This window comes from Stegodyphus dumicola, chromosome 10 (assembly GCF_044657685.1).
Source record: "Stegodyphus dumicola isolate Sdum_Otavi_A_Nest chromosome 10, ASM4465768v1".
NCBI classification, from domain to species: domain Eukaryota; kingdom Metazoa; phylum Arthropoda; class Arachnida; order Araneae; family Eresidae; genus Stegodyphus; species Stegodyphus dumicola.
This window is the reverse complement of record NC_140777.1, coordinates 141,293,458-141,315,303: the sequence shown is the minus strand read 5'-3', so window position 1 is coordinate 141,315,303 and position 21,846 is coordinate 141,293,458. Positions and strand designations below refer to the sequence as shown.

At 32.1% G+C, this 21,846-nt stretch overlaps 2 protein-coding genes across 4 annotated transcripts in view; one reads left to right on the top strand and one right to left on the bottom strand.

The window, feature by feature from the left end:
* LOC118195729 (uncharacterized) overlaps window positions 1–6,423 on the top strand; it is a 57,065-nt gene extending 50,642 nt beyond the window's left edge. The window contains exons 5-6 of the mRNA XM_035367054.2: window positions 4,417–4,517; window positions 5,338–6,423. Of these exons, the coding sequence (XP_035222945.2) occupies window positions 4,417–4,517; window positions 5,338–5,844 (608 nt within the window). The 3' untranslated portion in view covers window positions 5,845–6,423. The remainder of the gene's footprint in view (window positions 1–4,416; window positions 4,518–5,337) is intronic.
* Window positions 6,424–6,545: 122 nt separating this feature from the next.
* Window positions 6,546–21,846, bottom strand: part of LOC146995117 (nuclear pore complex protein Nup107-like) — a 142,016-nt gene continuing 126,715 nt past the window's right edge. For all 3 annotated transcript variants that reach the window (XM_085825614.1, XM_085825616.1, XM_085825615.1), the window contains 2 exons: window positions 12,937–13,104; window positions 6,546–6,713 (listed from right to left, as the gene is read on the bottom strand). In XM_085825614.1, coding sequence (XP_085681740.1) covers window positions 6,600–6,713; window positions 12,937–13,104 — 282 coding nt within the window. In that variant the 3' untranslated portion in view covers window positions 6,546–6,599. The remainder of the gene's footprint in view (window positions 6,714–12,936; window positions 13,105–21,846) is intronic.

Genomic DNA, 21,846 nt, shown 5'->3' with positions numbered 1-21,846 from the left:
ATAGTTTCAGTACAGAGTGTTACCGCACAACACACATTATTTTTTTTTATTAATGAAAAATTTGTTTATTAAATTTGTAAGATAAGTGTACAAGTTATTCATTTTAATTTTAATTTTAAAAATCACTTAAAGAACTATGCACGTTTTTAATTATTTCATGAAAAAATTCAGACACCAGATTTAAAATATATTTTTATTCTGTTAGGCTAAAATGTTTCAGAATTTAAAAAACTTTTATTTTAGAAACTTCCAACTTGGATTCTACATTTAATTTACAGATTGTGTAATATTTTGTTCCAGTATTTCCAAATTACATTTTTATGTGTCGTTTTATATATCCAGGTATGACAAAGTTCATAACCAAATAATAGGGCACAGTGAAATCTAAAGACTATGTTCTTGAAGCAATTCTTTCTCATATCCATTATACAAAATTTCTCTTAACACTCTAATGCTTTTTCTAAAAAGGCTTTTCTACCTAAGCCTTTTTCTCCTTGAAAAGGGAGGAGAATATGTTTGATATAAAATATGAAAGACAATTATTAATAAATCACAAATATAATTTGGCAATAGATCTTTGAATTCCTGATTTAATTTAGATACATGCCTTTTAATAAATCTATACTGCATCACTGATGTCATTATTTCTTCTGCAATGTGAAAGCTAAAACTATAAAATAGCTTTATAATATCTTTTTCAGCAGCTGTACTACTACTAGTGTGATACTTTTAAAAATAAGTTTTAGTTAAGGGCTATTAATTTCGTTTTGCCATTTTGTGGCGTTTCACTTTTCAAATCGTTGCCACCAAGTATTATCGCACTCTATTATATTTAAAGAAATTAAATAATGAGGAATCTGCAGAATGTATGAATGTTTCTCGCACTGTGATAAAACAACGGTACCTAGAGCCATGAAATTCTGAATAATGTAATCCTCCATCCTAATATAGGCATCTGGAGGCCCAAATTTGGAACTGAGAATTTGTTTTATTATCTATTTCATATTTTGTAAAGCATTTATGAGTTTTTGATTAAGAAACCCAACGATTTCAAAGCGAGCAATGGCAACATTGTACGGAAAAAAAAATTTTCATCTCTAGCGTGGGAGACTATGTATCGGAAATTCTAAAGATATGCTTTTTTTAAATTATATGATATTGCTGTTGAATTGATTTTTATGGTTTAAGTGCGAAAAACATGATGTTTAATGAATAAAGATAACGCGCAAAACGTTAAAAAATGGCCCTTTTGAAGTAATATAAAATCTGAAGGCTTTCAGATTTATTTATTTATTTATTTATTATTATTATTTTTGTGTGTAATTTTATTACGTTTTAAAACTGGTTTCTAAGTGAGGACTTTCTAAGGGAAACTGGCTCGTATACAAATTACACATGTGGAAAGCCACGAAAATGCTGGGCAGCTCGTTCTCGGGATTCAAACCTCGGACCAAACTACCTGCGTTCAGCGACTCTACCGCTCGGCGGCTGGTGGGCTTGTTAGTAGAATTATACTGCATTATTAATGTATTATGCTATAAAGTAACAATGCTGTAAGCCTGAGGGTTTGTACATGGACTAATACTTTTGTAACCTACTATAGTATTAAAAAATAATTGTTTCTTTGCAAATTAAAAAAAAAAAAATACTGTTCATAGCATTCTCATTTTTATATTGTAAAAGAGATATTGATTATTATTAGTTTTCTATTTAAAATGTGTCGAAACTCTGGTTTGACAAGGACTTCAACTACAGGAGACCTACACTGATTATTTTTACTTTTGTACTTGCACTGTGAAAATATTACTATCTTTTAATTATTTTCACGAAATAAAATCTTTTGAGAAGGAAGAATATTTAAACTGAGCAGTTCTTATATATATAAAAAATTCAAATAACAGCAATGTAATATTAAAAAAAGGTATTTGTAATTGTGTGACAAAAATTGCAAAACGAATTAATCGCACATACAGGATAGATTAGTTTAATTTTGGTTATATATTTTATATTGAAAAAATATTTTCTTTCATGTTAATTATAGAATAAATTGTTTAAAATAAAGCACTTTGATGCGTGTGTGATAGTTGAATACAGCAGCAATCGGCCATACTGTAATAGCGAATGAATTTTATTTTTCCTGAAAGAAATAATTTTCATAGAAAAAGAAAATAAAAAAAGGGAAGAAATATTAAGAAAGCAATATTTTCTTTCTAATTTCTTATTTAAAAAAATATTTTTCCAATAGTAACTATAAAATAAATTGCGGAGAAACAGTTTTAATGTAAGCATGAAAAAAAAAAAAAAAAAAAAAAAAAAAAAAAAAAAACCTTAGTTTGCTATTAGATTGTAATGCAAATTAATCATATTATAAATTTAAATGATTAAAATTGCTTATTTCTAAAAGGATTTGAAGCAAGCTTAATTTATTTACTTTTATCTATTTACCATTGCTTTCGTGGTATCCCATATCACTCTTTATTTCTTAGCTCTAAATTCCTGCGTTAAATTTCCCCTTAAAAAACGGAATTTTCCTTCACATAACACATAATACTGGTTGTTCACATAACACATAATGTTGGTCATAATACCGTTTTGTGCAATTTTTTTCGAACTACAAATGCTGCGTGTGAGTTAGTGAAATAATAACAGAATATTCCTAGAACTTCAGATAGCGCATGCTATAAATTTCGTCACTCGTCTGTACTGCGATTGGTCTAAAGCTCCTTGAAGCCTTGTCCCCTTTCAGTAAAGTTAAATGGACGCGCCCACCAACTGAGGACCATAGAATGGCTTTCTCCGATAAGTAGTGATGGCTGTCCATACCGGTTTTTCTGAGTCAATATTGTTCGCTAAAGTTGTAGACAGATCCAGTGATCATAGAATAGGCGTCCTGGATTGAATAGGACTAAAAGTTCTGCTGTCTACCAACCCAAGCAAGTCTCTTTCTTTTCCTTTATATAGTTCTTTATTCTCCCAATACCGGCAACTGTTGAATCCGATTGCGTAATATCATGTAGGGAAGAATTACGGCGCACATATTGCGCAATAACGTTTGGGATATCTTGCAGGGATAATTAATTTTGATGTTTGGTCCGAGATTTGTTTATGAACACTTAAAGAGTTTTACTGTGCTTGCAAAGGAGAATATTTTTCTGTTCCGTTGGTTTGTTTTTATATGATTCACATGTTGAAATGTCAAAAGCATTTATTTAGCAGAAAAATCTAAAGAGTGGCTACAGTCTACCCCTCCACTCCTCTTTTTCAAGTTACACTCGACTGTCCGAATATTCGTCAATTTTCAAGTATGCGGGTAGTTAAGCTTTTACTGTTAAAAGATGACTACATGAAGCAAATTTCTGTCTTCTGATTTCAGAAATGTTTCTCTTTTTTACTTAAATTACTTTGCTTGCAATATCTATTAAGGGAAAACTGATATACGATGAAAATTTAGAAAATGTTCAGAATTTAGATTTAAATTAGTTAAATATCAATATGAGTGGAAAAATAAATTGTATTTATTATTAAGTTCCAAGCAAATAGAATAAATATGCCTTATTATTATTATTTATTTCCTCTATTTTGAACTGAAATTTCATCATTAAATCTTGTAATATAGTTCAGTTCTGCATAGTTTTTTTTTTTTTTTTTCTCTTATTGTAAACTAGTTCTGTAAATTGAACTATTATTTTAAATTAAAAACAACAACAACAAAAAAAAAAAAAAAAAAAGTAATTATTTTCCATGGTTGAGGTAATGCTTATTCTCTCTTAATAAATACTGCATTTCTCGTATTTTAAATTACGAGTCTAATTTTTAAGGTTATGCAGTTGTGTATAATGTAATTAGACAGGTGCTTAATTTTTTTCTTAAAATGTGCTTGAAAAGTGCTTATTTTTTTAACTAAAATGTGGCTATGAACCCTGTATCGCACGAGTCCTTTGTACCCAGTGCGCGCACTCGCAGGTAGATAGTATAAGATTGGAGAGAGTTTGTTTCCCATTTTTTGTTGTGAATTTGTTCTCATTTTTTTGGGAACAAATTCACATCTCAACAACTGTATTGAGATATCTATAGAAGCTTCGCCTTTTAGATGCACTTTGTATTGCATGTGTTTTAACGTTCTTAGTAGTTTGAAGTGTATCTATTGATTATACTCTGCGATACTGTGAACACCTGAATGAGTATTTCTGTGGAAATTCCAAAACTCTGAAGTGTTTCTTTCGATAAAATAAATTTTATCAACCTATCATTAAGACGGGGTGCATTAAATCTATTATAAACCCATATGCATACAACACTGTTCTTAGAATAGAAATGGAAAATAAATAATTTAAGGATTAAGGGGCTACTGCTGATTTATATTTACATATTTTTATCTTTCTTATATATATACACATAGGTATATTTTTTTATTAGATGCTCTTTTCCACCATTACAAAGCCAGAAGATTATTGTGCTGTGTAGCCAGTTATGCTAAAAGTAAGGCTGATATGGAGAAGTATTATTTTTCTGCTCTGGTAAGTTTATGTTAGGTATTCTGTTAAGTAAATAAAGAATGAAAATCAAACAAAAAGTAATTATGAATTTAATAGGAGGAAATTTTTAACTAATATCTCATCTACGAATAAAATAGTCATTTCATTTTTTGAAAATCGCTTATCTGTATTACATTATTTTTTTATCATTATTTCTTGTTATAATCATTAATGTGTAGACAGTAAGAAATATCTTTATTTTGGATACCATATTCCACTTTATTAGAATTTCTAATATTTAATGATTTGCACAATACAGATATACATAAGTTGTCAAATATCCATTTAAAACTATTTTAAGAGACTTTTTTTTTTTTCCTTAGAAAAGGATTATTATTATTTTGTTTTATACTCACATGAAAATACAGAATTTAGCATGAAAAACAAGTATCACATGCATTATTTCTCACATGCATTCACAGTATTAATGCTGAAGGCATTATTTCAAACTACAATGGAAGAGCAGAAATCAGGTTTGTCACTCAGTGGTGATGACTATTCAATGGCAACTAATTCCTAATGAGCTTAGGATCTAATGAAGAAATAATGTGTTTTATCAAGCTTTTATTTAAATGGGCTTCTTTGAGTTATATTTTATGCAAGCTTAATAAAAAAAAGGTTCTGCATTGATTTCGAATTGCTGCATTGAAGATTCTGCATTGATCAGACACTCCTCTTTTAGCTAAACTTGCACAAGCAGTAGTAATACCGACATCTATATCTGCAACATTACAATAAATGGTTTGATCCATGTAACAAGAATTGCCCTTGGCTTTTATTTTAAACAAATTTTAATTTTCAGGTGCAAAATTATTGTGGAAAAAGCTGTGCCATTACCATACTTGGTTATGTTGTATCTGAATCAATAGTCACTGCTGTTGTGCATGTTGAAGATGATTTGAAGTATCTTCTCTACAAGGAGAGTGTGCAAATGAATAAACATTACAATGTGGCTGAAGAACTTAATGCGCTTGAACTTGATGATAATATAATGGAATTTGGAGCAACAATCCCATTAAGTCAAGAATTTTCGGCCAATGGAAAAACAACAACATTTGAAAATTGGAAATGTGATGAAGATATAAGTGTAACAAATAGTACTTTTATTTGTATAGCCCAAAAGGATAATAATAAGGGAAATATTGAAGAAACTAGAAAACATTTTTATAATTCATTGTCATCAATTCAGGATAATAAATGTGAAGAATATACTGGCTATCAGTTCACCCGATTACCAAATAACGAATGGTTAATTAAAATTCCACAAAAAATAAGAGTGAAAACAGTTTTTACTGGTTTTTATAACTGAATATAAGAAAGATGGTTTCATTATTTTGTTACTTTGCATGTGCTATTGATTTTAATAAAATATTTTAATACCTGAATAATTAATGCCATTTTAATTTTTGGAAATTCAATTTTTAACAAAATTTCTATTTACATTGCATATATTGTTGATTAATAATGTTGTTGATAATTGTATGCGTTGTTTTAATAACAATAAAGGACCAATCCAGTTAATTTATTCACTTGAAATAACCTGATATTTCTCCTTTAATATTGTATTTTGGATAACAAATGTCCTTAAGTACAGTGTATGTTCATGTAGTACTATTTGTATTATACTTATTAATTTGTATTATACTTATTAATTTGTGTTATACATATTAATTTGTGTTATATTTGATCTCTTGTTAATATTGAGGGTATTCTTAACAGAGTACAGGTGTGGTGTGTTTAAAATTGTATTTGTGCTGCTTAGCACATCGCCTGTGAGACTATCTGCGCAGTCGCAAAGCGTTACCATGGTTATCAGTTTTTTCTTTGTCATTGTTATTGTCAAAAATAAGTGAAAATGATTGTTCTAAAGTTGTGTTTTAATTGCTTATTCGGACTACATTTTTTAAATAATAACAGAACAATTAATATCATAACTCCTGTGACTAAATTGAATTTCTAATACGTAACCATTAGCAAAAATAGCATCTGATATATAAAAACGTGAACAAATTATTAGAAAATATTTTTAATACATTATTGTACAAAATAAAATTCAAAAATATATTACAAATTCTCTTGATACTCATAGCCCAAAGGATCCAGTTTTTGATTTAGTAAGGCAAAAGAAGAAAAAAGTGTAGCACGCAAAAAATCTTTGAGAGCTTCAGATGTAAATTCCTGAAAGGAAAAAATATAAAATTTACGTATATTCACATTAATAAGCATTTATATTATTTTTGCCACTGACAAATGAAAAATTTTTGAACTAAAATATTTTTCTAGATAACTTAAAGCTCTGTTATTTATATGATTAAATATTATTTTTGCATAAGGTTGTATTTCCATATTAAAATCTAAAATTATTTTTCAAATAAATTTTCATTAACCACTTGCACTACCACTAAACTTCACGGTTGCAATGCCTTGTGCTACAATATAACAAGCGGTAAAGTGTCTCATTTACGCCGCTCCGCGTCTGCGAGTGCAATCCAGAGCTGTAACAAGAGAAATAAACAATCTCATTGTTAGGCGACGTGCGCACCACGTTATTTTCATTTTTGTACACTATTTGAGACAAAAGCATCTTGACATGTGTGGCACATCTTTTTAGTGCAAGTGGTTAAATTATTTGTCTAAGTGTATTCTGTGTCACAGTGCATATCAAATCAAGATACTGTAATTTAATGCTGTAAAGCAGACACTTCCCAAACTTTGGTTCCCCGTATGTAATATATATATGAGTGAGTTTCACTTAGTCCTCTATGAAGGCATTCCTCCCCGAGGCAGATAGTCCTTGGAGTGTTTTCCTGTAGCCAAACCCAAAGTTTGGTTTATTTGTATTGCAGTTTCTGGCACAAAACCTAGTGAGGTTATCTATGCCAAACCAATGTTGAAGCAAAACATTTAAAGTTGATAGATTTAAAGTTAGGATAATCTAGAAGGCAACATGTAAAATAGAAATTAAGGGGGGGGATCACCATTACAGACTATATCACGGATGGGAAGGATAAGACTGAAACAATGATGGAACTGTGGGGGGGGGAACTAATGGCAGGGTAAAACCATGAAAGAAACAACAGTTCAGAAAACGCATAATAAAATGTATGTTAAAATGCTGCATGTATGCAGCTACAGTATAATTTTAACTGTAAAATTGATAATAGAAACAGATTACAATGTAAAAGCTGTATCTTCAAAACAAACAGGTTGTCTTCCTATTAAGTTTTCTAACACCAGATTGAAAGAATTAAAATGTTTCAGCTGGAAATATTTAAAAGATAGCTATTCCAATAAAATATGGTGAATTATCAGAATTCCATTGTAATTTTACACAAAGTGGATTTCTCTTACCTTTCAAAAGATGTTCATGAATCAGTTGACAGTGACCAATTATTCTCAAACTACTTAAAAAGTGTTTCTTCCCTTCCCAAAAGTTTGGATAAGAAGATCATTTTTGGTAAAATGTATTAAGTTCTAAAGTATCCTTTTCTTTTGTATTAATTATATATAATTATGAAACAATTTATCGTTTATTAATACTTGTTAATAGCTTTATATGTTTATTGTTAATTACTACATTTGTTTCGAGGAATCTCCTTTTTCTTCCTCCTTCCGCAGAGTAGCTGTATAAACTAGAAAACATTTAAGAAATTAAAGTATATAGGTATCAGAATTATCTAAGGTTTAAAAGTTTGAGAAATACTTGATGTCAAGAAATATTACCTGCAAGATTTCAAGTTTTCAGAACTATTGAAACAGTTGCTCTGGTTACGTTTTGCTTTTCAATAGTCTAATAATTTGTAAAATATTAGCATTTTAAGATTAAAGATAGAAATCCTGTTTATAAACCACACTTCACTCTTTGACTATTATCTCAGAATGGAAAAACTTTGACAAAGCTTAAAATTTGCCAAATAATACCTTTAACCCAGAAGCACACATTCTCATTGAGTTGCACGAGTGCATGCTCTAGGTTTAAAAGACCCGACTCCTGTTTTTTGAAGGAAAAATTGTAAATATTCCAGATAAAAGTATTATATCTATGCCAATAATAAATTTTAGGATCAAACTTAAAAGGTATGCACATTAAAATTAATTTCTTCAAATGTTTTTATGAAATAAAATTTCTCAAAGGAATAGAAAAACATAGTGTAGGGAGAAAAATAGTATACCCAGGGTTATCAACTGAAAGTGGGAGAATGAAATTCCCTGACTTTTTTAGGTCTGTTTTAAGAAAATTCCAGTCTCTGCGTAAGAAGAAATCTGCATAGTGCGCATTGGCTGTGCTGAGAGGCAAATTAATCATGGTACCACTTGGAAACACAAAAATTTTCCTATTACATACGACTTATACCCAAAGACTGACTATTACCCAAAGCATTACTATTATAACTATAATAGTTATTCACTGAAGACCGAGATTAAAATCTGAACAATCTGGATTTAAAAATGTCTTTATGCAAACATTTTGCAGCTAAATGACAGAAAGAAATCTATTTGATGATATTTTTAAATAAATCCAGGTATGTTAATCCTGAATCCTAATATAAGTATGACCTTGATAAATATGATATTATTTAGTAGCATAAATAAGCAAAAAATACGTGCATTAAATTTCATGATGATATGTCATCATACATTCAGGAGTATGACAGAGAAAATTGCTTGAAATTTGAAAGTATTATTAACTAACAATAAATAAATTTGAAGGAAGAACCCCCATTAAATGATACAAACAACATTAAGTTAATTACTTAAAGATTAAAAACTGAATTACCAATGATATTTTAGTGAATACAGTCAAAAGTCATTAATCCAGACTCGTCGGGACTTCGGCGATTCCGGATTATAGATCATCAGTTTAAATCTCGTAAGATGGCATGCAGAAATTATAAAATTAAAAATATGAAACCGTAATTTATGAAATAAAGAACAATTATGATCTAAAGGGTATCAAAATTTACAAAAAAAAAAAAGCTTAATATTTATTTGTTTACTTTATTAAACATTTCTTTCAATGTAAGTTGTTTCATTTTATGTGATAATACTATCTCTTTAATTCTATAAACAGACATAATTTCTTGTTCAGTTACAAAGTTCCACTGTTCAAGTTCCGTTAATTAATTGCTGAGCCGAGAATACCGACTAACTTGTCAATCGAAATTTTTTCGTTTTCACTAACCTCTCTGTCACATTCTTCATGTCTTTATCCATTTTTTGCAGCAATTCCACTTTTTGTTTGATGGACATCGAAACATACTTTCGTTTTGTACGATCCTTTGGTAGCTCCAGAATCGGAAATTCTATTTGACATAATCGAAAGTTCAAGTTTACTTTTATAAAATTGATCTTACAGTCTGCAAAAAATAAGAAGCGGGATCCAATTCGAAGATTAAGGAACAATGCAATCATTAACATTAACTGAAATAGATAATTAGATAATTTTAGCTTACACCGTCCGTTATACATTAAACGCGCAGGCGAAAACGTATTCTGCACTAGCGCACACGCATATGCGCAGTAGTCAAGGTCTTACGCGCACGCGTAAAACGCCTGTGCGTATGTGTCAACGCGGCGCATGCGCAGAAAGTTTTTATCTTTGAGGTCCGGATTATGGGTGTCCGAATTAACGACTTTCGACTGTATAAGATGAATGATTAGTATTTTTTTTAAACCTACAAAATGACAAATAAGGCATTTATTAAAATGAAAAAAAAAAAGGTTTAAAAGATTTTGTGGTAAATTCCTAATATAAGTTATGACCTTGGCACGATTTTGAAAACTGTCGCCAACACCAAAATGACCCGTTTAAACCGATTTTGCTTTATACAAAAATGGGAAGGTATTTTCTTTTGTTCAACATGCACTGCACATGTGCATGCAAATCTCTCGATTCTCGAGGTTACTAGAAAAAAAACTTGCTTTGCCTGTCTGAAAGACAATCTAATCTGATTGGAAGTGAGAAAATTGGCTCTACGGCCAGCTGCTCAAATGATGCTCACGCGATACATAATTCACCAAGACAGTGATTACTTCCAACATTGGCATAAAAATCACTTTTTTGGAGGATCGCCATATGAAATTTCCCGACTTTCCAAGATTTTGACAAAAATATTTAATTACCCCGACTTTTCCCTGTCATTTTTCGAATTTCCTGACTTCCGGTTTTTCAGGTATCTTAGCAACCCTGTATACCTTTACTCTGTATCGATTATTCATTTTCTTTATGAGGATTATAAACACGAAGAAAAAATACAAGAATATATTTTAGCAGTACACTGAATAACGTGTTGTCATGTGTTCCAAACACAAAAATTTTGCAAACTTCACACAGCACATTTTTGTTTTTCTGTGCTTTTTCACTGGACAGATACTGTGTCCTCCCCCCCCCAATAAAACAGTTTATGTCATTCTCATTTTTGTTTTCAGAATCAGTATCATTCGAACTAAATCAGTAGATTCTTTGCCAGTGGATACATCTTCAAACAATTTTTGCAAGATTTCTTTCTTGTGGGATAAATTATGCTTCATGTCTGCCACTTTCTATTCTATCACAAATCAACTATGTAATAGCAGTAATGCAAATAGGTGCACTGGGTTTAAAAATCCTGATCCGATCAAAAACAAGACTTTGAATCAAAGCCTTGGCAAAAAAACTTCGGAAACCTATAAAGGGTGACCTTGGATGGTACTACACCAGACATCAAGGGCTTGTAGGCAAAATAGGCTGTAGAGTCATTAGGTTAATTGGAAGCAGGAAAGATGAAAAATATGCAACCACCCTTGCTGGGAATCGAACCACGGACCTCTGGAATACCAGCCCATCGTGTTACCGTTACACCACGAAGGCACGCTAGGGAAGTGGGAGAAATACCTTATAAGGCATGCTCTGAGAAGGGTTTGTTTAATCGAGCAGGTCTACTGAATCCAGAGCACACGCTTGCAAGTTAATACTTTCATAACTAGTAGTACTGATATTTGTTCAGAAGTATTTATAAATGTCAGGTGAAAAGTTTTTAGATGAACTGTTGTACATGCAAGCAGTAGGAAATATGCCACAGTAGTTATAACATTAGAAAGGTGAAATATCTAATTACGAAGATGTAAATTATATTCAGCACAAAAGTAAGACATGGAAAACTTTTATAGATGTGTAAACTGTGTAAAATCATTTTACATAAAGATTTATTAAATATTGTATTCTAGGCATAAATGTTTCTTTAGCTTTTGTATTTCATACTTTTTGACATTTATTACTTGTATGATGTTTAACATCAGTAACTTAAATTCTATTTGATGTGGCCAAACTGTATCAGATTTTTTAAACATGATACTATTTAGAAGATAGCTCTTCATGTAAAGAGAACAGCATGTTGTGAATTTTTTATAAGAGCATTTTGAATCATCTATTATTTTGTTTAGGTTTAACTTACATTATGTGAATCAGAAAAACAAACATTCATACTTTTAAATCAATAATTACATACATTAACAATTTTAAAGTATTGAAAAGTTAATGATTATTTTCTTAGCTATTAAAAATTATTCAGTGTAGCATATATAAGCTTCAAACAAATTATTGTACAAATTGTCAAATTCAAAACAACGCATACTTATTACAATGAATTTTGAAAGACATTACCATTAATAACACCTACTAAAAGCTTTGTTGTCAGATGCTATTGTCATGGGAAAAGAAATGTTGCCATAAAAGGACTTTGATGTTTTAATGCAGTCAACAGTTATATACATATTTTATTATTAACATGGCCTATGCATAAAAAAGACTTTACACATTTTAAATAACTATGTATAGAATAATTATAAAATAATTTGATGAACTAGCAGCGTCTTTGAAAGTAAGGAATTCATTACTCATTTCTTAGGATAGGCCAAGGTGAAATATGCTTATGATAAACAGAAACAGAAGGCATCACAGTTAAAGCTAATATTAAGAGTGTGTGTGTGTGATTATGGCAAAGCCTCGAGGGCTATCTGCCTAAGGGGAGGGATGCCTTCGTGGAGGACTTTCCAAGGGAAACATGCGTGTATACATGTTACACATGGAGAAAACCACGAAAACGCCCATGCAGCCAGCCCGTTCGCGGGATTCGAACCTCAGACCAAACTACCAGTGTTCAGCGACTTTACTGCTCGGTCACTGGTGGGCCCGCTAATATTAAGAATTTCCAATGCAAATGCTGGGATTCTGCAGTAGAACGAGATTTTATGCCATAGAAAATAAATGCTGAATATTTGTAATTATCATGTCATCACTCTTAGTTATTTAAATACATAATTCTCAGAAAATAAGATTTTGAATAAAATGTTATTAACATAGGAATACCCTTTGTACTACATTTATACGCATTATCATAAAATACAACAAAGTTTTACTTACCTTGTATAGTTGATACCTTTCTGATGCAATGATGTCAGCCAACTGCAAAGCTTCTTTAAATCTATTTTCGCTGTGTAATAGTTCTTGCAATAATTGTGTAACCTGAGGGATACAGAATTTACGTAAATGTGACAACTGTAACTGTCGATTTTCATCTGGTGTGCCATCCTGTAATGTTAAAATTATAAAAAACAAAGCTTTTAGTAACTGAAAATTAAAACAAAAATTGCTGTAGCATTCAGTGATTGATAAATAATAAAAAAACTTTGAAAAATTTTAAGCACTTTAAAATGTTAATCTCAAAGTAAGAGCTAAAAAGTTGACCAAAAATCTCCAGATCTATAAGAAAGTTAAATATCTTTCTGTTGCAGCAAGAAAAACAGAAAATTACAAATTACATCTTTAAAACAAATAGAGTATATCGGAGGGTTTTCAGTAAAGGGAGAGAAAAATTGCTCTACGTAATTTCCAAAAGTATGAGGAAAAGCGTGGCAGTAAAATTTCATGTCTTAATGGGACATTTTTCAGTGGACAAAACTGTCAATAAAATCAAAGAACTATACTGGTTTCCGTACGTGAAACGTTACTTGCGGAAACAGATCTCTATGTGCTTTGTTTGGTGAATAAAATTCCATGAGGTAAAAGCAGGGGTATTTACACCAAGATCAATAAGCTGAGTAATTCACTTTAAATGAAAGCAAATAAATTTGCATATAATGTATACTATAAACACATTGATTATTGCTTAAAGTCATAAATTGTTAACTGAATGTAAGTTGGATATTACGAAGGTTTAAAAAAAAATTCCACTTCAGCATTAAAGAATTCACTATTCAGTTAAACATATTCTCACTTAACTCCCCTTAAATAAATGTAATATTGGAATGCTTTTTTATAAGATGCAAACAAACTGTGAAATTATTCTCAAACTTTGAACATATTAATTATTTTGGTGTGGAACAAGTGTTCAGTCGCAGAATTTTTACTTGGAATTCAAAAGGCTGAATGATTTTTAAAAAGAGCTCTTATTTAGGATTGATACCTTGGATATTGTTGGTATGAATAATAATTTTATCAATCTAAGGGCAGATGGCATATGTGACAACCTGCTGTAGTCATGTAAATATAGCTTACAAACGAATAAAAGATGTAAAAATGTAAATTAATAGATTTTATGCCATGCATTATAACAGCCTTAGTCAAATATACTACTGAATAATTCAGTCAAACAATAATTAGTCATCTTGAAACGCTTCTCTGTTAGTGATCCTATGCATTTTTTTTTTTTAAACACCTTTTGTTAGGGAATGCAACATATATTCCCACATGTTCACAACATTAAATAACGCTCAAAGAAATTTAATCTACTATGTAGAGTTTAAAATTTGCTACTTAATGTGGAGCAGGAAATGGCAAACACAGCCAGTTTGTTTTTCCCTTCCTTGCTGGTTGAATAGTGATTGAATACATAGAAAAATTAGTCTATATAACTCACGGAAAAATATTACAGTAAATAATTCAAGTAATCAACAATTCAGCAATATTGAAATGCTTCTCTGTTGGTGAACCTAACCACACTGTACTATTAATTACTGTTTTCAGCGTATAACGTGCACCTATAATTTCAAACTACTTTTTTTTTTTTCAGTTTTTAGTATATTTGTCGTATAACATGCAAACTATTTTTTTTTTAATGGAGAAACATGAAAGATAGATGTGTGATGCTCTTATCATTTGAAAAGTTTTCCCTGACAAGCTGTAAGGGAACAATATGCCTGTGTGTGGTGGTGGTGGGGAAATGCTTGAGGGAGTAAATAATTTTGCAAAGAGGACGAGATGTATTCATTACAGCTGTACACAAGAATGTTATTCTGGGGTTTTGCAAAACGAGAGAAACAATTTGGAGTAAGAATTCACTTCTGGCTCAAATGAAATTGCGGAATTAAGAATCAGATTTTTTTCTCTTTCTGTAGTCATTTGAAGCCCTGATTTTGGAAGTAAAATCGCATTTGCGTTAGCTGAAATGCAGTTGATCTAGCATTCCTTTTAGTTGTAAATATGACTGCTGCCAAATGAAAAAAAAAAAAAAAAAAAAAAGCGATGCTGGTTTCAATTTGCAAAAACAAAAATAGAAATCGTCCTGCAGCAAGTATGTTTGCTGTTGATGAAGTTCCATATGTGAGTGGAAGAAAAATGAAATCACAATAATTAATATGCTAGTAGTATTAAGTATAAATGTGCTTTGAATAAAGGAACTAAATGGTCTATCCTAGAAAGAAATGTTGCAAACGAAGTCTGAGAAAATGGCCAGCAAACTTTAAAGCAACTTTGAGTTGGTGTAGTTAGCATGAAATAATTTAGTTCTATGAGAAAAAGGAGCAGTTTTACAAAGGCTTCTGAAAAATTCCAACAACAAATTGTTGCACTTCCAGACATATGTTATTGATTACAAAGCAGAAAAAAATTGTAAGAAAATAAAAAAGTTAATGTAAAATGAACAAAAACAGTTTATAAGGTATTTTCTCTTTCCATTCTGCATGTCTTCGTTGTGTAACAGTTAGCACACTCGGTGCATATACAAGAGGTCCAGGTTTGAGTCCCAACGAGGGCACTGCTCATTTTTCATGTCTTCTTACTCAAAATGACTTTACAATGGCACCCAAACGAAAAGGTTGTGGATGATGATTCTTCATTACCAGGATTTGGCGATTGGGTCCCTTAATCTCCAGTCGCCCTTTAAAAGAGAGAGTACATATGGAATTTTCTCCCTCCATTCTGCATTCCTTTGTGGTGTAATGGTTAGCACACTCGGAGTGTATTCGAGAATTCAAGGTTTGAGCCCCAGCAAGGGCATTGCTCATTTTTCATGTCTCCTGCTTCAAAATAACCTAATGACTCTGCAAGTTAAAAAAACTACTAGTTCAATAAATAAAAAATCTCACTTCACTGCTTAGCGGAGGTTACATAATCCTCAGTTATTTTTAAAAGAAAGGATGGATGAAAACAGTGTGAAATTGTGGATAAATGTTTAGCAGATGTGCTTTGCAAAAAAGATGAACAAAATTATCTATCTTAGAAGAAAGTGTTGTGAAATGGATCCTAGAAAAACTCCAGAATCGATTAATTGTAAAGAGAACAGCATGTATTTATTTGCCTTAAAAGTGGTCAAAAGAGAATGCAAATGAAAATCAAAACTTTAAATCAACTTTGAGTTGGTGTAGTGTATTTATGGCATAGAACTAAGAATAAAAAAAGTTTATTTTAATTTTATTTATTTATTTAGAGAAAAAACAAGGGTTTCAATGGCTTCTGAAAGATTTGGACAACCAATTGATAAGGTTCCAGAAGTATGTTAATTTTTTTTTAACCCACAAAGGCAAGGGGGAAAAGTGATTCAGCTGACTTTTCAGATGTTATACCTCTATAAAAGTCCTCCACGAAGGCATCCTTCTTCTTCATCTGATAGCTATTTCAAGTTATGAGGATATTTTGAGGTTCAGTATTTTCTTTCCCACTATGTAAATGAAAAGTGGGAAACAATGAGCCTAGGGCAGAGGCGAAACCCCCCTCTTGTGGATAATAAAAATACTGCATGATTGCTTCATTTCCCATTACTGTGTTCTTGGGAACCCACAAGCCATGGTATAATTTGCTTAAAAAATAATTTTTAATCTTTAATGAAAATTAAATAAGTTTTGTTTTATTATGAAAATATTAATACAAAATTATGTTAATGCAACACAGCTCACTGCAGTTATGAAAACCAAATTTTGTATAATTATATAAATTTCGTATAATTTTAAATATAAAATAGGTAACTGAATAATTTAAGAGACCTTAATTTTATTCTGATTTTAACATTTTATTATATTACTAGCTATTACAGTGTCTATAAAAAGCAGCATAATACATAAATGGGCGCTGGTAATTAAGAGGTCCACCAGTGGCCGATCGGTAAAGTTATTGAACACTGGTAGTTCGGTTCGAGGTTTGAATCCTGTGAACAGGCTGGCATGGGCGTTTTCGTAGATTTGCCCATGTGTAACGTGTATACGAGCCTGTTTCCCTTAGGAAGCCCTCCTCTTAGGCATTTAACCCTGGAGGCATTCCGTTATCATATAAACCAACCCAAACCACTGGTAATTAAGGTAAAAGCAATTTTGATTTTAATTCACCTTTAATTAAATCACCATTAAATTGACCAGCTTTTGGTTTAGTTTGAAGGTATGGGAAAAGAAGAAATGCAATAAGTATTTATTGAGAACATAGGTATGTAAATAAACACTTTTACTGTAGGGTGATTCCATATACGAGGGCCATCCAGGAAGTAGATTACGTTTCCGTCTGTGTCCGCTAGGGGTGGGGCTAGCGCGGCCATCTTGGGGTCAGAGCGTTGCGCAGCTCAGTCTGCATCTAACCGTGCTAGTGAGAGGTTCGTGCTGTGCTCCGTTCAGATACTGTGACGGTTTGAAATGTCTGCGTTAATTGAAAATCCCGCGAGCTGCGAGGTGCGAATAGCATACAATAGAATAAAATACAATTAGGTCCTGAATAGCTTTTGCTAAAATCCAAAATTTCTGCCTCAGTAGAGGACAGAGCAATAGATGTTTGCTTCTTAACAGACCAATTTACAGGACAATCATTAAAGAAAATAATATACCCAGAAGTAGATTTTCTATCATATTGTATCTGACCCCCAATCAGCATCAACATAAACATTTAACATAATATCAACACTATTAGATTTACAAAATAATAATTTGAGTTCAGCTGTTCCTTTCACTTCAGACCAGCCCAAGCACTGTTAGTGGGTTGCTCTTGTATCTTACTCAGACAGTTCACAGAATACAGAATATCAGGACGAGTTGTCAAAGATAGGTACAGCAAAGCACCTACAAGTTCACAATAAGGGCCATGAAATTTTTCACCATTCACAAAATTTGATGAAGTTGACTTAAGCACTAGGGGAGTATCAGATGGCTTACAATCTAACAGTCTAAATCTATTTAACAATTTTTCAACATAAGCCTTTTGGCCTAAAGTAAGTTTGTTCTGTGAATATTCAAAACTTATTCTTAGAAATTCATTTGCAACTTCAGCCTTGAACATCTCAAATTCATTTCCAAGTAATTCAATCACAATTCTTACCTCTGAATCATTAAAACCAGCAATAAGCAAGTCGTCCACATTCAGCACAATAAATATTTCACTCTGTTTAGTTCTTCTCACAAAAGTACATGCTTCACAGTTTAGTTGTTGGAAGTTTAACTGAATTATAAAATCAGTAAATCTCTTGAACCACTGCCTCAGTGCTTGCTCAAGTCCATAAAGACTCTTGAGAAGCTTGCACACACGACCACTGTTGTCACTGTAGACCATTGGTTGTTCCATGTAGATTGTTTCTTGAAGATCACCATTCAGAAATGCAGTCTTTACATCTAATGCATAGATTTCAAAATTCTTTTGAATAATGATAGCCAGCACAAGTCAAAGTGATGATGTACTAATTACAGGAGCATAGGTCTCAAAGTAATCAATGCTTGGCTTCTTTTCAAAGCCACGAGCAACCAGTCTAGTTTTGTAAACATTGTTTTGTTTGATGCGCAACACCAATTTACAGGATATTGGCTTTTCATCCTTTGGCAAGTCGACTAACTTCCACACTTCATTTTTATTAAGAGAAGCTATTTCCTCATCCATGGTTTTCCTCCATAGGACTTGCTCTTCTTTTGGAAATATTACGAGGGCCATCCAGGAAGTAGATTACGTTTCCGTCTGTGTCCGCTAGGGGCGGGGCTAGCGCGGCCATCTTGGGGTCAGAGCGTTGCGCAGCTCAGTCTGCATCTAGCCGTGCTAGTGAGAGGTTCGTGCTGTGCTCCGTTCAGATACTGTGACGGTTTGAAATGTCTGCGTTAATTGAAAATCCTGCGAGCTGCGAGGTGCGCTCAGTAATAAGGTTTCTGACTGCAAAAAACTGTAAACCGATAGAAATCTATCGGCAGCTTCGTGAAGTGTATGGGGACAACATTATCACTGAAGGTGGAGTGCGTCAGTGGGTCATAAGATTTCAAAATGGCCGAACCAATGTTCACGACGAAGATCGAAGTGGGAGACCCAGCATAGTGACCGCCGAACTTCTCGAAAAAGTCGATGCTAAAGTCCGTGAAAATCGAAATTTCACAATAACGGAACTTTCTTTGAGTTTTCCACAAATTTCGCGAAGTTTGTTGCACGAAATCATCAGCGAAAAGCTTGGTTACCACAAGTTTTGTGCAAGTGGTTGAAGGCGCAGGCGGCCGAATTTTTCGACGAAGGAATTTCCAAGCTCGTACATCGCTACGATAAATGCCTTAATTTGTATGGTGACTATGTAGAAAAGTAGTATTTGAGTGTGGCTTTCATCTGTATATAATAAAATTTGTTTCCTATACTTTGTTTATTTTTTTATTCCAAAACGTAATCTACTTTCTGGATAGCTCTCGTACATTTAATGATTAAATTTTTAGTCATTATTAGAGCACAGGCAATAAATTAACAGAAATTTTGAAATAAAAACATAACAGAGCATCATTTAAAAACTGAAAAAATTGCTTGAATTTTCACAGTAGATTAGCTAGAGGGGAGAACTATAAAAATTTAATTTACTTTACATTTATGAAGTGTGTCTATACTATATTACAGAGAATGGGGCAATCAAGTAGATTTCTAAGATGTCATCTATGATTTTGAAAGCAAACAAATAAACAAAACTAAGCAAAATAATAGCATGATTTTTTAATGTAAAAATTTAAATTTTTCTTCAAAAATAAGCACGGATTTTTAAATTTATTTCCCTACAAGTTATTTTGATATATGTTTACTCATTGTACATCTAGAGGGATGGCAAATACAGCGACTTGTACCTCACATGGCAAAATCAAAGACAGTTTCTTAACTGCAAAAGCTTTATCTACGCCATCGAATTTCCATTTTCGGAAATTGGATGTCGTGGTCGATGCAAAGGATCAACGAGGATTTTACTTGAAACTAAAACAAAATGTGTATATCGCCAAATAATCTTTAAATGTGCCAAGGTGGCAAACTGAGAAGTAAACCTTCAAGACACCCCTATGAAGAATGTGTTAGGGTTTGTTTCTACGGCAACAGACAGCTGCAGACAAACTAGCGAGAGCTGTTCTTACCATAGACAGACAGTATGAGATTTTCATATATCACCATAGAAATGGTATACATATTTATTGACCCAATTTATGACATTTCAATTGCTTGGGCCAATCATATTACTTGTTACATGGCAAAGAATATGCCAAATTTATTGCAGACTGCCAGTGAGTTTTAATACTTTCATTATTAAATAGATTTTCTTGACTCCAGGTCTTGAACCCTCACAAATGACTCCAGCGAAAAAGGCAAAATTAAACATTGATAATGGATGATCGTTTCAAGAGACCTGGAGAGAATCATTTGGAGTTATTGAACACAACAGGAAAGCATTATGCATTCATTCTGTGCGGGGAAAGTGTTGTGTGTCGCACATCTAGTGTCAGAGGGCACTTGAACACCAACCACAAGATTGTTGCCGAATTTGATAAAGCTGAGCAGAAGGTGTTTATTGAAGGGAAATTGAGGAATTATAATTACCAGAAAGTTGTTTTTTGCAATTATCTTTCTAAAATAAACCATTTAACAACAGCCAGCTTTTAAATTTCACTGTCCCGGGCAAAACATGGTAAATCGCACTCTGATGAGGATTTAATCAAAGAGGTTTGGGGCACACGACTCCAGAAAGGCTTGCCACCATTGCCCTAGGGCATGATAAACAAGCTAATTAAAAAATTAATAGTTTTTTAATCTATTTATCTGAATATCCTTATTACGTACTTCTTAGGTTTTCACTGCTATAGAAAAATTACATAAATGTTTATTTTTTCATTTTTTCTGATGATTTACTTACAAAATAATGTAAAGAATTTACCTATAATGCAATTCTTAAATACAATTTCTTTTTACTTTGCAAATTTTGTCATTTACTGGAAATGTGCAAGGAAAAAGGTAAGTTTTCCCCCCTACTACATCAGTAAGTTTCAAAGTCCTAAACATGCTCTGGTTTCATAATGCAACCACAACCCACAGATCAATGGGCAAGAGTACTTTTTTTAAATTCATATATTTGTTTCTAGGATCATATTCAATTTTTAGAGTTTTTTTAGTTAAAACATTATAAAAATAATATTGCATGCATCAAAGGGTGAATGTTACTATCATTTGATGAACTATAATATGGCGTGCAAGTGCTATTTGTTATGGTAAAGTCATTATGTCTCTATGGGAGATTTTTCTAAGGGAAACTAATTCACATTATATATGCAATAAACTGAAAAAATATCCATGCAATTACCTATTCACCAGGTTTTGAACCTAGAGTGAAATGTCAATGCTTAGGACTTTTAACTACTGAGTTTGCCTTCTCTTAATTGCTTTTGGTACGGGACCACATCTCTTTCCAGTCACTCTGGGTAATAAGACGTGAAATGTCCATTATGTGTACATTCACAGCATTTTAATAAGCTTTGAAACTTTCCAGTTTGTCAGTTTCTGGATGCCTCCTGGCCAACATCTCTATTGTTTATTTCTCTGTTTCTAATGAATTTCTTTTAAAAAATTGGAAAAAGTGACCTTAACAGCTCTGATCGATCATGTTTCATATAAGAGGGCACTTCTCTGGGCTTTTTCCCATTTTCAGAATCACTAAGCTTTTCTCTTTATTTTAAGGGCAAAACGATATTGCTCCATTCATCCAAGAAATATTCTTTGAAATCTGGTAGAGGTTGCTTTTTAATTTGATCGCTGATAAATGAGACCAAGGTTATGATTGACAATATGATGAACTAAGTGTTGGATCTGGTTCCT